General features: G+C 51.5%; 1 protein-coding gene across 1 annotated transcript in view; it reads right to left on the bottom strand.

The window, feature by feature from the left end:
* COL4A1 (collagen type IV alpha 1 chain) overlaps window positions 1-14,352 on the bottom strand; it is a 140,911-nt gene that overhangs the window by 13,337 nt on the left and 113,222 nt on the right. Inside the window, 18 exon segments of the mRNA XM_038570042.1 lie at window positions 871-943; window positions 2,186-2,319; window positions 2,857-3,042; window positions 4,369-4,419; window positions 5,411-5,509; window positions 5,923-6,003; window positions 6,098-6,224; window positions 6,646-6,785; window positions 7,795-7,884; window positions 7,989-8,087; window positions 8,241-8,393; window positions 9,226-9,315; window positions 9,404-9,571; window positions 10,220-10,333; window positions 10,789-10,939; window positions 11,888-11,985; window positions 13,771-13,875; window positions 13,964-14,056. Coding sequence (XP_038425970.1) covers window positions 871-943; window positions 2,186-2,319; window positions 2,857-3,042; window positions 4,369-4,419; window positions 5,411-5,509; window positions 5,923-6,003; window positions 6,098-6,224; window positions 6,646-6,785; window positions 7,795-7,884; window positions 7,989-8,087; window positions 8,241-8,393; window positions 9,226-9,315; window positions 9,404-9,571; window positions 10,220-10,333; window positions 10,789-10,939; window positions 11,888-11,985; window positions 13,771-13,875; window positions 13,964-14,056 — 2,052 coding nt within the window.

Genomic DNA, 14,352 nt, shown 5'->3' on the forward strand with positions numbered 1-14,352 from the left:
CACATACCCATCACAAGTATGTCCACATACACGCATACCTGGTACCTGTGTGCCCATGTATACACACAAACAAACACACACAGTGAAAATAGCTCTGTTAGTTCTCGGGGAAGAAAAGAACATTACTTCTGGTCATAATGAAACCCTTCTTTCTAGAACCTAGAAGTCACATTTTTCCAAACATGCAACAAAACATACAATGATTACAGTCGGGGCCGGGGTATGTGAATCTGTTTTTGGACAGAACAATCCAGTTCCCACGTGTTCCCAAATAGACCCCAAGACACCTGCAGGCTGAGAACTTGTCTTATTCACCCATCACTCATATGTATCCGGTTCAGCAGTGAAACCCAGAGTGCCTGGAGGCTGGGAGGCACCCAATCAATGCGCTGAATATGTTAATTAATGAGTGCCCCAAATCCATGATTTCTCATTGATACACAAATGACTGAGATGCAAATTATCCACTGATTCTTTTTTTTTTTTAAGATTTTATTTATTTATTCAGGAGAGACACACACAGAGAGAGAGAGAGAGAGAGAGAGGCAGAGACACAGGCAGAGGGGGAAGCTGGCTCCCTGCAGGGAGCCTGACGTGGGACTCGATCCCGGGTCTCTAGGATCACACCCTGGGCTGAAGGCAGCGCTAAACCGCCGAGCCACACGGGCTGCCCTCACTGATTCCTAATAAGAAGATCAGAGCTTCTTCACACAGCCATTCACTGGGTGATAAAATCAGGGTGCCGCAGCATGAAATAGCATTTCAACCGAGAGAGAACACCAATTTGCACCATAATCAGGCCGGCCTATCAGCATGAGAGGGCCAGTGGTTAGGTTATGCCTCTAAGCAGCACCTCCACTACTGTCTTACCTTGAAATCCTGGAACTCCAGGAGGTCCCATATCCCCCTTCGAGCCAGTGATGCCTGGAGAGCCTCCAATCCCCTAGACAAGCAGAGAGAATGTCAGGCAGGAACTGCTCAGGAAATGGCAAGTCTCTCAGTACTCTGGTGGTAGGGAGGCTGGGGCAGGCCTTCGGCGTTCTGCAAAGTAATCTGGTGAACAAATGGTGCCTTGTGCTTTCTTGAGTGACATGAAGGATGACAAAATCTCCATGTGCGTTTACACTAGGAAGCTGGAAGTCCTAACACCTTGCCTCATTCACTTTGCCCCACTCCTTGTCCATCTACATGGTAAACTCCACACAGCACATCTGCCGTCCCCAGCCCACAGCACGGCAGGCGCCGTGATCAGATCTGGGACCCCCTGAACATGTGTTACCGCGACATACCAATCTTTCAGCACCAAACTACCTTCTGGAAACTTTCCTCCAAACACTCAGGCATAATGCACTTTCTTTAGCATTATCTTGCTATCTTATCTGAAAAGTGATTTTATTTAATTTTTAAAAAAGATTTTATTTATTCATGACAGACACAGAGAGAGAGGCAGAGACCCAGGTAGAGGGAGAAGCAGGCTCCATGCAGGGAGCCCGATGTGGGACTCGATCCTGGGTCTCCAGGATCACACCCTGGGCTGAAGGCAGGCGCTAAACCACTGAGCCACCCAGGGGTCCCCTGAAAAGTGATTTCAAATATGGAGAGAAGAAAACAGCCAGAGGAGGATTATGTTTCTTTATGGATGTGGCATCATTCGTGTATTTTACACATATTATCTCATTTTCTGGCTATTTCAAAAATACTTCCTCCTCTCGCTCCTCTCTCAGTATATATACTAAGTTGTGCTGTTTCTCACCTGTATGCTTCTTTGCTTTACCTTATTTTAAAAAGCATCACAATGAAAACATGCACAAATACAGATATGTGCGTGCACACACACACACACACACACACACAGAGCCACTAACAACACTAAAATACTGAGTGTACTTCTCTTACTGAGGCTTGCTGTTTGGATCAGGGGTGCCAACAGATTTCCTCACCCAGGCACTGAGCTGCAATCCCCAGTATTGTAACATCCCCTGTAACGGTTCTTATAAAACCAGACCAGAAAAAGTGTTGTGCTCGCAGGCTACGATGTCAGGAAAGATGGCCCAAGACCAGCAACAAGCAGGAGCCCCTCCGGAGAGGATTTAAGAGTGTCACACCCATGTACACACACATATGCACATACATGAGTTGTGCTGTGACCCTATTCACACACAAGACCGACACACGGACGACTCACAGGCAGGCCCTGGAATCCTGGCTCTCCCTTGGGCCCTGGAGCTCCGGGAGCCCCCGGCCACCCTGGGTTTCCTTTGTCACCTTTGAGTCCATCAAGCCCAGGGAGCCCTGGAGGTCCCACAGGTCCCGGAAGCCCTAACGGGAGACAAAAAGTCACACATGTGAGGTTAGAGGGTGATCTAATGTACAGGTGTCTTCACCTCCACCTACCTGCCACCACCAGGGGCAACCACCCCGTACAAGCCATGTGAGCCCCACAAAAATCCCACAGGTCCTAGAAGGGATCCTCCTATCGACAGGCAGAGACTCTGATGTGGATATCCCAACCTCAGCACCCAGTCCCACCATCAGATGGGGAGTGAGATGTACCAGGATGCCCACCGGGTGGAAAGCCATCACGGTGGCATCTGTGCTCCTGTCGTTCCCTGTAATGGCTCATCTTCCTCTGATCACCTGTCATATCTACCAAATCCCTTGACAGGAAGGACGCTGGGGAGCAGTGACCCAGTGGAGGCCAAACAACAGGGGTCCCCGAATATCAGAAGCAGTTTCTAGCTGCAGTCAACGCTGCAAAAATCTAGGTTAAAAACTCCGTTGAGGATTTAAGGGTTTCCATTTGTCACATCTGTGCCTTGCGCTGGACCTGGCTCTGACCCCGTCAGACACCCTTACCTGGTAGGCCGGGTTGACCCTGCGGGCCTCGGTCTCCCTTGGGTCCCTCCACAGCGTGGCCTGGGGCTCCAGGCAAGCCTGGCTGTCCTTGCGGCCCCGGGGGGCCCAGGAATCCTGGCTCTCCTTTGGATCCGGGAATGCCTGGACTCCCGGCCTGTCCCGGGAATCCCACATCACCCTTTGAGCCTAAACAACAACAACAACAATTTGAGAAGGTGGCAAAAGGCAGGGGAAAAGAGGAACCATGGCACAGGGACAAGGAGGGAGCAGCTTCCGGGAGGCATCAGGGTGGTGTGGGGACAGGGGCAGGAGGTGGACAACTAGAGCTGCGTGCCCTCTCCCTGTGTTACTAAGTGACATGCTAGACCCTGACCACAGTCTATCTAGGATCTTCCCAGCCGTCATTCTTTATACTTCTTTAAAAAAGATTTTATTATTTGAGAGAGAGAGAGCATGAGCAGGGGGAGCGGCAGGCAGAGGGGAAAGGGAGAAGCAGATTCCCCGCTGAACAGAGAGCCCGATGCAGGACTCGATCCCAGGACTCCAGGGTCACTACCTGATCGGAAGGCAGACTCTCAACCGCTGAGCTACCCAGGTGCCCTCTTTACACTTTTTAGAGGAAGTGTTTAGCCGCAAAGCCACTGGACTATAAGCTTAGAGGAGTCTGCAAGCAACCACACTGCTAACCTAAGGGCTTCTTCCCCTACAGGTGAATGAATAAAGAAGCTACAGTACAGCCACAGCATGGAGAGCTGCTTGGCAAGAAACAGGAGGGAATGACTGGCACAAGCCGCCACACCCATGAATCTCAAACTAATTATGCTGTGGGGGAAAAGGCAAGCTAAACAGAGTGAAATACAGAGGATTCTGCTGATATAAAATCTACAAAATGCAAGCTAATCTACGGTGCCAGGAGACAGACCAAAAGGTGGTTGGGGATGGCAGTGGTGGGCAGCAAGAGCAAGACAGGATGGCAAAGCAGTCTAGGAAGCTTGTGGGGTGATGGATGTGTTGACCTTCTTGATTGTGGTGACACTCTCACACGTGTGCATATTCACCAAAGACTTCCCAAATGGCACCCTCTACATACGTGTAGTTTATTGTATGCCAATGACAGAAACACAGTAATGAACTGCTTCAAAGTTTTTAAGGTAAGAAGTTATAGGGGAAAAAAATCCCTGCATGTGTAGTTTCTAACGTATTACTCCAAAGTTGCTAATTATTAAATACCAAAATTCTAGAATTATTTCAATGAAACAGAATCAATGCCAAAACCGGCCACAGGGCCCCTCCTTGTGATTCTTGTCTTGCTTTTTCAGAAGACAATGAATTGAAGACAATGCACTGGACAGTGGTTAGTCAGGGGCCAGGAGCAGGCACAAAGGAGACCATCCCAGAGCCAACATCTGTCACCCCCGCCCACTGCTTCCTCGCACCCACTGCACTTGCTCTGCTGGTGCCATGTGCATCAGCTGTTAGTGGGAAAGGACGAATGTGTCTCGCAGACCTTACCTTTCTCTCCTTTGGCCCCTGGAAACCCTGGGAATCCTCTTCCGGGCAGCCCTGAAAGAGAAGGGTTAAAAAAAAAGCAGGTGATCTGCAAGTACAGCACAAAACACTGTCTCAACTCTGCAATACCACGTGCTCTTTGTAGGATACACGTAATCAGCTCATCATACTTCCTAGGACAATCCCATCCCATGGCTGTTCTAAGATGCCCTGGATCATTCAGCACTTCTCTTAACTGTCAGCACAGAACCATGATGGGATTAGTAGAGACAATCTTACAAATAAGTGCGTATTTTCTACAACTGTCTAGAGACTCACAAATTGGCTTTTCTCAGATGACCATCCAACCAACAGCCTTTCTCAAGGGAGGCGGGGGAGCCAGAGGCATTTGGGGGCAGTAGACACTGGAAAGCCCACTCATGTGAGCAACGGGCTTGTGGGAAGATGACATGGGGAAAGGACACGTGGGGCATTTAATGAACTGGTTTTATAAGAAAAGGAATGTATATGCAATATAAACCTAAGGTGTACAGAAGCAAATGATGAACTTCAGAAAGCGGTGGACCCTGACTGCAATCTCCCGGACGCTCCTTTCCCTGATGCGGGGTCATGGATCTCAGATTGTGTCACCCCGCTGCTACACACGGAGTCTACCACGTACATGATTCTCACCATCGGAGCTTGTAGCCCCCAAGGTGACAGGGGCAGATTTGGGGGATGAGAAATGTTCCCAGGACCCTTTCTCGAATGGGGAAAGGCCAGCAGAAGAGGAACAGCCTGGGCTCTTTCTGTGTGTCTCTCTCACACGCCACTGGGAATTCAGGGCAGGTGCCCCCAAGTGCTGGAGGCATTACTGAACGCCCCCACCCATCTTCTGACCCCAGCCTCTCCCCTTGTCCACATCAGTGTTCAAACAGCCATTAGGACACATGGGGCAGATGTCACTTTGTACCCAGCCCCAGTCACTAGGCATGGACTGAGAGTCTGAGCAATGTGGACCCTAGAGGAGCATCTCGTCCTGCAAGGGAGCAGGAGCTGGGCATACCTGGTTCACCCTTCTCTCCCACTGACCCTGGGATTCCATCACTGCCGGGCTCCCCTTTCTGGCCGGCTGGGCCTGTGGGGCCAGGCTGCCCAGGAAGACCTTGGAGAGAAAAGCCACATTAGTCAGGCAGAGACACTCTCACGGCACCTGCTCTGCATGCAAGATGCTCCTTCCTGACATTCCCTCAGGGAGCTGCTACCCCCAGCACCCCTGGGCCCCCAAGGAACATACATCAAGCTCCCACAACAACACACAACCTACTTCTGGAACCTACTGGAGCTAGCTACACAGCCAGCTCAGCAACTTTGGTTCTAACTCCTAACTGGTGGCTAGGCCTCCAAAAGACCATGGAAGCCCCCAGATGTGGTGGTTTCATCTGAGATGTGGAGGGCTGGGCCCCCTGGGGACATTTTGAGGTCCATGACTCGCCACCTTGAGGGAAACTCTCAGCCTCGATGGCCCTGGCTTCGTGTCCACAGGCCCTCATCCGCGTTCTAAAAAGTGGTCTCTACCTGCTTCTCCTTTGATGCCAGGAATTCCATCTGATCCTGGGAGGCCTTTGTCACCTTTTTCTCCGGGCAGTCCAGGGCTTCCTGATGTGAAAAATAAGACACCGGAAGGCCATCAGTTTGGATCTTTGTCTGTCATCCTCAAACCCAAGTTCGGGAGGAGGCCTGGCTGACCTACCTGGATAGCCGACAGTCCCTGGCAATCCTTTGGGGCCTGGAGAGCCGGGTATCCCCGGAACGCCAGCGCTGCCTTTCTCTCCCTTCTCTCCAGGACTTCCCGGAAAACCCGAGATCCCTTGCTCTCCCTGTGAGTAGACATTGGCTCATTATTTTTATATCTGTTCCCGGACATGTGTTTGTGGGCGCTCTCTGGATAACAGTACACACTTTGGTGAAATCAGTGCTGCACTGATTTCCATTTCCAGCTTTCTAACATACAATCTAAAGTCCATGTGCAAAAAACAAGGACAAACAGGAAACCAGAACGAAAGAACCAGCTTTCCGTTTCTACTGTTCACAGTCCTCTTCACCCCTGAGAACTTGCTACTCACTCTGCCTCTCTCCCAACAGCCTCTAGATTCTTCCCAAAGAAGGTGTGGTGGACAGGAGGGGGCAGGAGGGGTAATTTACAGTAAGTTGGGGAACCTGTTCTGTGTTATGAGTGACTTAACGTGCTGAGACTCTCAGATGGCCGGGACAGGAGGCTTCCAAGCAGGAGGCTGTTACCTTGTCCCCGGGCCGGCCCGGGATTCCAATGCCAGGAAGGCCAGCCTGCCCCTTCTCTCCTTTTGCTCCTTTCTCCCCAGGTAAGCCAGGGACTCCCTGTGGGCCAGGGATTCCAGGCACACCTTTTTCTCCAGGCGTTCCTATAAACAGACAATGAAACGTGAATGTGTGCTTAGAGGGTACTCATATTAAAAATAAAACAGCACCTTGACAGCCGTCAAGAATGAGGTAAAAGAACACATATCCCTTCATTCATCAATCTCCTAGTTACGTAGACAGATGCCAGTCACCACAGCATAGTAGTGCCACACTAGGAAGCACCTGTCCTCTTTTAGAAACCATCATTTAATAAAGAGAGAGAAGAAATATACTAACCCCTTAGCATATTTATTTTCTCAGCAATATGACAAAGGGCTTTTATGTTCTTTATTCTACAATTGTAGCCCACTATCCAGAAGAATCTGAGGGGTTGTGAGGCAGGCCACCAAGAGTAGATGCATACCTGGTTTCATTATGTTATGTTGTTACTCAGACCTATTTACAAACAGGTGTAAACAGCAAGCCTGATGTGTCTATGTCAAATGGGAGTGATCAGATGCCTCTTAAAGGCATAGGGAGGGCCAACAAGGCTGGCTGCCCCGCTTGGCTTTCCCTTCCCACCCAGTTCTGAGAGGCACTAGCCCCGGACCCAGCACTCTCCACCTCTCACCAGCCTCCTGATGGGAGCAAACGCTGCTGGCAGAGCTGGGGCCAGTTCAGGTTTGGGGCAGAGGAGCCCAGAGATTCTTCTGGGCTGATACCAAAGGGTGCTAGCAGCTGGCCCACACGTAGGGAACCAGACTGCACTGGGGAGATTGTGACCAGGTGGACAGTCACTTGGAGGTAATCGAAGGTGACAGTAGGCAGCCCATGTTCTATTTTATTGAATTGTGATTTTTTTTTTTTTAAGCAATGGTCACTCTGTCAGCCAAGTGCCACTGATCCCAAAGCAGGAGAACACAGAGAACTGAAGATGTGCATTTGTGTAAAAGACACATGTGCCAGGATTATCCCCTCAGGGCAATACTCATCACCCTACACACCTGTCTCAAGCAGCACAGGCACATTCTTTTCTTTAAAAAGAAGATACCTTATCTAAATCTGACATACCCGGTAGGCCCATTCCACCAACTGATCCTTTGGGCCCAGGGAGTCCAGGAGCACCCGGGGTTCCGCCAATGCCTGGGTCACCTTTAGGTCCTAGAAAAACAGAGAAATACCCACCAGGTTAAGGCCTATGAAAAGTGCTGACACTTCCCTAGCATGAGTTCCTACTGTGGAGAGAACCTGAACTTCACTCGTACCTGGCTGCCCGGGATGCCCTGCCTGGCCATCCTTTCCAGGCACTCCTGGGGTTCCAGGATCTCCCCGGGATCCTTTATCACCAGTTGGTCCAATTTGTCCTGCATATCACAGAAAAAAAGTCATAATGAGCCACGTGTGCTTTAAAGGCAAACTGTGGCAGAAACATAGGTTGGTTTGCTATCATCAGTGGAGAGCTGGTGGTCAGGCCTGTATTTCCAGCCTCACTGCCACTGGACCCTCTGGCCACTTACCTTTCTCTCCTTGGTCTCCCTTCTGACCCTTCATGCTGCCCATGTCCACCTTGTCCATGGAGCCAGGCTTGCCGGGCAGACCCACGTCACCTTTGTCCCCCTTGAAGCCAGGGTCTCCCCTGGGTCCCGAGGAGCCTGGGAAGCCGTGGTCTCCTGCAGAGGAAAGAGAGGACACGGCTGAAACTGGCCAGGGGTCTTGGAGGCAGTGACAGGTGTGGCGCTCCTTCTGCCTGGGAGAAGCCACTGCTGAGGGAGGAATGAGGAGCTCATAGCCTGTCCAAAAAGCAGCACAAAGGCATCACATGGCAGGTGTCTAAGCTACCCAGAAGAATCTGGCCCGGGGCAAATGACCAGGAAAAACATTTTTCAGTATTCATTATTTGCTGATAACTATAAAATATATGTGACTCTGCTTATTATCAGTTTAAATCTTTTACACTTACCCTGTTTCCTAAGGACTTTTATTATGCTTGTTCACAGCTCCCCTCAAGTCTATACAAAACCATCAAAATGGGAATTTCCTTGTTCTACTAACGAAATGACTATTTTTATATCTCACAAAGTCAATTTGTTAAAAAACTTATTTTTGGACCAATTTTAAATAAAAGGTAAGGAATAAAAATTAAGACTTCTAAATTTGCCCAGTTTACTAATTTGATTCTAAGGACTCAGTTTCTATGACCTCGTACAACTGAAGATCCCACCAATTCTAAAAAACAAAACAAAAACCCCTCAAGTATGCCAATAAGGAGCACCTGAAAGCCTGCCTTCTCTCTGGTTTTGCAGAGCACAGCCCCTGCCCACACATGCACCGTTCACCATGAGTTCCCACTGGAGGAGGGGGTCTTCCCAACCCTTGTCTGACCTTCTGGACATATTTCCTCTGTCTCTTGCAATGAAATATGACCTACACCCATTTAGGAGTTTCCAAGAGACATGGAGACACAGACATAAGATGGGCTCCTCTGGAGTGCTGGCTCCCTACCTTTTTCTCCTGGCAATCCTGGCAGGCCTGCTGGTCCTGGGGAGCCAGGCTGCCCTGGGGTCCCCATGACGCCCATCTCTCCCTTGGGACCTGTGGCCAGATGGAAGGAGTGTAAACACTGATTGCAGATGCTATGGGTCCATGGACAGACAGGGGCAGGAGTGCACAAATCATTTACCTGGAAACCCTGGAACTCCCGGTGTGCCCTGCTGTCCAGGAAGACCAGGGAGCCCCGACTGTCCTGTCAGGCCAGGCAGCCCTTGGGACCCTTTATCTCCTTTGGGGCCTGGCATGTCCAGGCCTGGAAATCCGGGGAAGCCCTTCTCTCCTTTCACTCCAGGAGGGCCTGAGGTGAGCAAAGAGCAAGCACAGTTAGCAGGATCTGTGGGGAGCTCTGCGGGGCACCCTTTTGGGCTTAGCTGGAGCTTTCTGAGGGCCATATGAGTGTGCATACCCATGCTGGGGGCCAAGGGGCTCCCAATGTCCTGGGTAGCAGCGTTGGAAGCCAAGGTCTGGGTCTGAGACCATGCCCTCCTTTCTGCCATCAGTGGGGAGCAGTCACCCCTGCTAGCACCCCCAGGCCTCTCTGCAGCATTCGCTCGAAACACTAGCTGCCTTTCATCCATGTTCAGGGATCGTCTTGTCAGCCCACCAGCACTGACTTAGCTCCAGGACTAGTCACTAAAGGCAGCTCCTAGCCATGCACCAACTAGTTTACACATTATCCACAACTTACTAACCCCCCACGGAAAGGTAAGATGGAGACGCCAGTCATCTTAAAGGAGATAAAAGTGTCACTAAATAAGGGGAGGCTCCCTGGCACATGAACCAAGCCCAGTGGGAGGAAAAGACACAACTCTTCCTTTAAGTGAACAATCAGACTTGTTGTCACAAAGTGCCTCTTATTCACGAGGGGGCACTAATCCTGGGCCAATCCCTTCCCCTCCGTGAGCATGCCCTGGGGAGGAATAATTCTGGAAGGATGTCCCATCACCTGAGGACCCTGGTGGTCCCTGTCCTCCAGGGGGGCCCACTGCTCCAGGGGGGCCGATTCCAGGAACGCCCGGAGCTCCTTTGGGACCTTGTAATCCAGGTGGTCCTGGGTCACCTGAATGGGAAGAAATTGTCAATAAACTGCACATAGATCACAGCATGTTTCATAGCACAGGCTACCCACCCACATAATAAACCACAACACAAGACCATAAGCTCTAGCCTTTTACGATTTCCATCATTCATTCAACAGACATTGGCAGAACACCCAATAGGTGCTCCGCAGACACCAAATACACAGGCCCAGCCCCTGCTGCCATCTAGATTTGTCTGTAAGAAGTCACCTTGGGGCACTCAGGTGGCTCTTTGGTTGAGCATCCAACTCTGGATTTCAGCTCAGGTCATGATCTCAGGGTTGTAAGACACAGAGTCGGCTTGAAAGCCCCATTCTCTCGCTGCCCCTCCCCTTGCTCAAGCTTGTGCATGCTCTTTCCCTCTCTCTCTTGCTTGCTCACTCTAAATAAGTAAATAAATAAAATCTTAAAAAAAAAAAAAAAAAAAGGAAGTTACCTCTGATTCCCTGAAGGCCTGGGGGGCCAATAGCACCATGCTCTCCTGGAACGCCTGGTCCTCCAATGTTCCCCTTTTCCCCAGGTGTGCCAGGAATGCCGGGAAGACCAGGTAATCCTTTGAGTCCTGGCAGACCAATTCCTGGCTCTCCCTGGAAATTCCCAAAGCACAGAGAAGCCAACTCACCAGCATGTTCCATGATCTCATCAAGTCAAGGGCGTAAGTGCAGATGGTTAATAAGAACACATGTGCCCCTGCCCAAACCACACAGCCTCTACCTGCCTGTGTGCACACCTGCTCCATCCCAACAGTCTCTACCTGCCCGTGTGCGCACCTGCTCCATCCCCACAGCCTCTACCTGCCCTCCAAATAGAAAGGGAACAGGCCAGGCTAGCTCTTTCATTGGCAAGGTGAAACTACTACCCTTTCCCCTATTTCACATGAAGCCTTCCAGCAATTTCACTTCCTTTCCTTATAATCAGAACAGGAAGAGATGTAACCCTTGATCAGCTACACATGCCGAGCAGAATTTTCAAGTATTAGCAAAAGGCAGGGGATGTTTGAGGCAAGGAGAGTCCCGAAGTCATGCTAGCCCATGGGTCTCCAATCAAGGCCGTATTTTTTCTTGGGTGACATTCGGTAATGCCCAGAGATAGTTTTGGTTGTCACAGCTGGGGGTGAATGCAGGGTGTTCCTCTGGTGTCTCTGGTAGAGGCCACGGGGGAGGTGGCTAAAGACCCCACCATGTCCAAGGCAGCCCCCCAACAAAGAATTACTGGACCAGAATGTCAGTAAAACTAGACCGTCCTAGATGGCTTTCCCACAGCCTTCTCCTGCCATTCCCAGTAAGACACACACTGTACCCCGAGAGGCGGCACACACATAGGCAAGCACGAACTCCTAAAGCCAGAAGAAATGATTCTCCCACGAACACCAACTACCACTCACTATGCACTTCCTTCTTTTCTATCCTGTGCTATTTCTTTAATACACAAAGCACGCAGGTGCAATGTATCCCGATATTAATAAACCACAATCTATGTGTCTAATTCATAACAAGGATAAAGGAACAGCAATCCAGACAATACTCAGTACCCACCTTTTGGCCAGGCACACCTGGGTTGCCAGGTAAGCCATTAAATCCTGGGCGACCTGGACTCCCAGGAGGTCCCACGTCTCCAGGTAAGCCATCAACACCTGTATTGAAGAGTAAAAAAAGTCATTGATGTACTAATGCTATTCCCCACTTTCTTCACTTCTTTCATTCTTGCTCAGACGCCCCTGAACCGACTAGACTGGCCAACAACACGGAACCCTATTGAGGTGGTTCTAAGAGGAACATGAGGTCACCCTGGCCATTGGAGGAGCCACCTGCGCCAGCTGGGGCAGCCTGGGTGCCATGGACCTCATGCGGCACCAGCCATCCTTCCCGTCTCTCTCCCGCCTGTCCCCTCTTCCTTTCCTTCCTCTCAGTTTCTCCTCCTGTCCCACCTCCCGAACAAATCAGAGACCACCACAGCATGTGCAGCCTACGGTGGCACTCACACTCTGCAGCTGCATGTGTGGCCATGGTTGGGGCAACATAACCACCTTGTTCGAGAGCCCCACCCAGATCCACGGGAGCAGACCCGCATTTTCACAAGACGCCTTGGAATTCCCAGAAATGCTCCAGTTTGAACAGCACTGCTATAGACCATGGGTCCTTGAACGTGGCCACACCACAATGGATGTGCATGGTGCATTTAGTGATAGTCTGGGCCCCAACCCTACAGGGCCTGATGGGCTAATAGCTCCCCCATGGCTCTATTGTGCACGAAGTTTCCCCTGCAGGATGTGCAGGTCCATGGACCACAGTGATTTGCAAGTATGACCAGGTGCAAACCCGATCACACATGCTGTGGGGCTGTGGTATGAGGGTCTTGACAGAGTGGACCTAACCGCCCACCAGCATCCACACCGCCAAGCCACTTTGTGCAAGTGGGCAGCCAGCCTCCAATTAGGAGACCTTACCCGCTAACCTCTCCCTCTCGCGATGGCGGTGTGGCGCTCCCAGGAAAGCAGGTAGGGCTTGGGAACAGGTAAAAGGCCTGGCACTATCCCCGGGAACCTGGAGGGTCACTGAGGGCCTTCTGCTGTGTAAGCCTGACGGAAGTGGCCATGAGCGTATGTGTGGGCGTGACACAGTGCCCAGAGGAGTGTGGGGCTCGGCCCAGCCCCACACTGCCCAGCCGGCAGGTGTGACAAGCTAGGAGAGCTCTTTCCACTGGGTTTGCTCACGTGGCCAGTAAGACTGGGGTCAGGACACCGGCCCAAACAGGAAAGAGATGTTTCTTACTGTGCACAGCGCCTGCTCAGCCCTGGACCGAGGTCTGAGACGGCAAGTCCACGTCTGGGCCCACCCGCAGGATTGACAGACCCACAACCCAGGGAAGCAACAGAAACGGCGAAACTGTCCTTCTTACTGTCTTACTGTTTCCAAAAAGAAGTTGTGGTTCTAACACGTCAGTGCCCCACATGGATCCAGGCTCTGTGGTGTGGGGACCTTCTCCCCTGAGAGCAAAGCCCCCTCCCCGTGGTCCCCAGCTCCCCACCCTCTGATCCAAATCCAGCCTGGCACAGCTCCGACTGCTCTGTGCATCTCCTGCACCAAGGAGGAGGCCCAGCTCCCCTCGCAGGTGGCTGCGGATCCTATGGTCACAACCCGCTTCCAGCCAACCCGCGCCACTGGGAGGCGCTGCTTCCCCCACCACCTCAGTAACTGAATTTGTTGTCCTCTGGACTTTGGCAAGCTCTCCTGAAGGGCAAGTTGCTAACCGGTGTGCTCATATCCATGCCTCCCTCTTCTCCCCTAGAATTCCCACGACAGTGAACAGAACGGCCACCAGCCAGGGACCAGATGCTACGGTGGGGCCTGAGTGGGCTGTGGGCACAGCATTGGCCCCATCCCAGGCCCCGCCCCAGGGGCTTGTCCTGCAGGCTTACCTTTGGGGCCAGGAGGCCCTGGAAATCCGATTCCTGGCTGGCCGATAGCTCCCTTCTCTCCCGGGAGGCCCGGCCTTCCTGGGGTTCCAGGAAAACCTCGGTCACCTGTCATGAGCAAGACCGACAGGCAGTGTGAGAAAAACCTGTGAATGTTCCAAGTGTACCTCCGGGCAAAAGAGAACGCTAAAAGTACCTTGCGGCCCTTGGAAACCTGGGGATCCTGGAAGTCCCTGTGCTCCAGGGGGACCAGGTAGGGGCACAACTTTTCCTGCTTCACCCTTGGGACCTGGGGGAAGAGCAAAGACAGCATATGAGAGCCTGCATCCTGTCCTCAGTGAGGACTCCATGTGAGAGAGCCTGCATACCGTCCGTCCTGAGCAAGGACACAGCAAGAGGGCCTGCATCCTGTCCTGAGTAGGGACTCCATGCAACAGAGTCTGCATCGTGTCCCTAACACACTATGTACCTGCAAAGCAGCCCCACCTGCATGCCTCCACTTCCTGCTTCTACCTTTCTAGAATCCTTCACAGAGAGCTCTTCCTCTTTTCCCCAAAATTTATATCCACAAGGACCTAGAGTTTT

The sequence above is a fragment of the Canis lupus genome, chromosome 22, assembly GCF_011100685.1.
Source record: "Canis lupus familiaris isolate Mischka breed German Shepherd chromosome 22, alternate assembly UU_Cfam_GSD_1.0, whole genome shotgun sequence".
NCBI classification, from domain to species: Eukaryota; Metazoa; Chordata; class Mammalia; order Carnivora; family Canidae; genus Canis; species Canis lupus.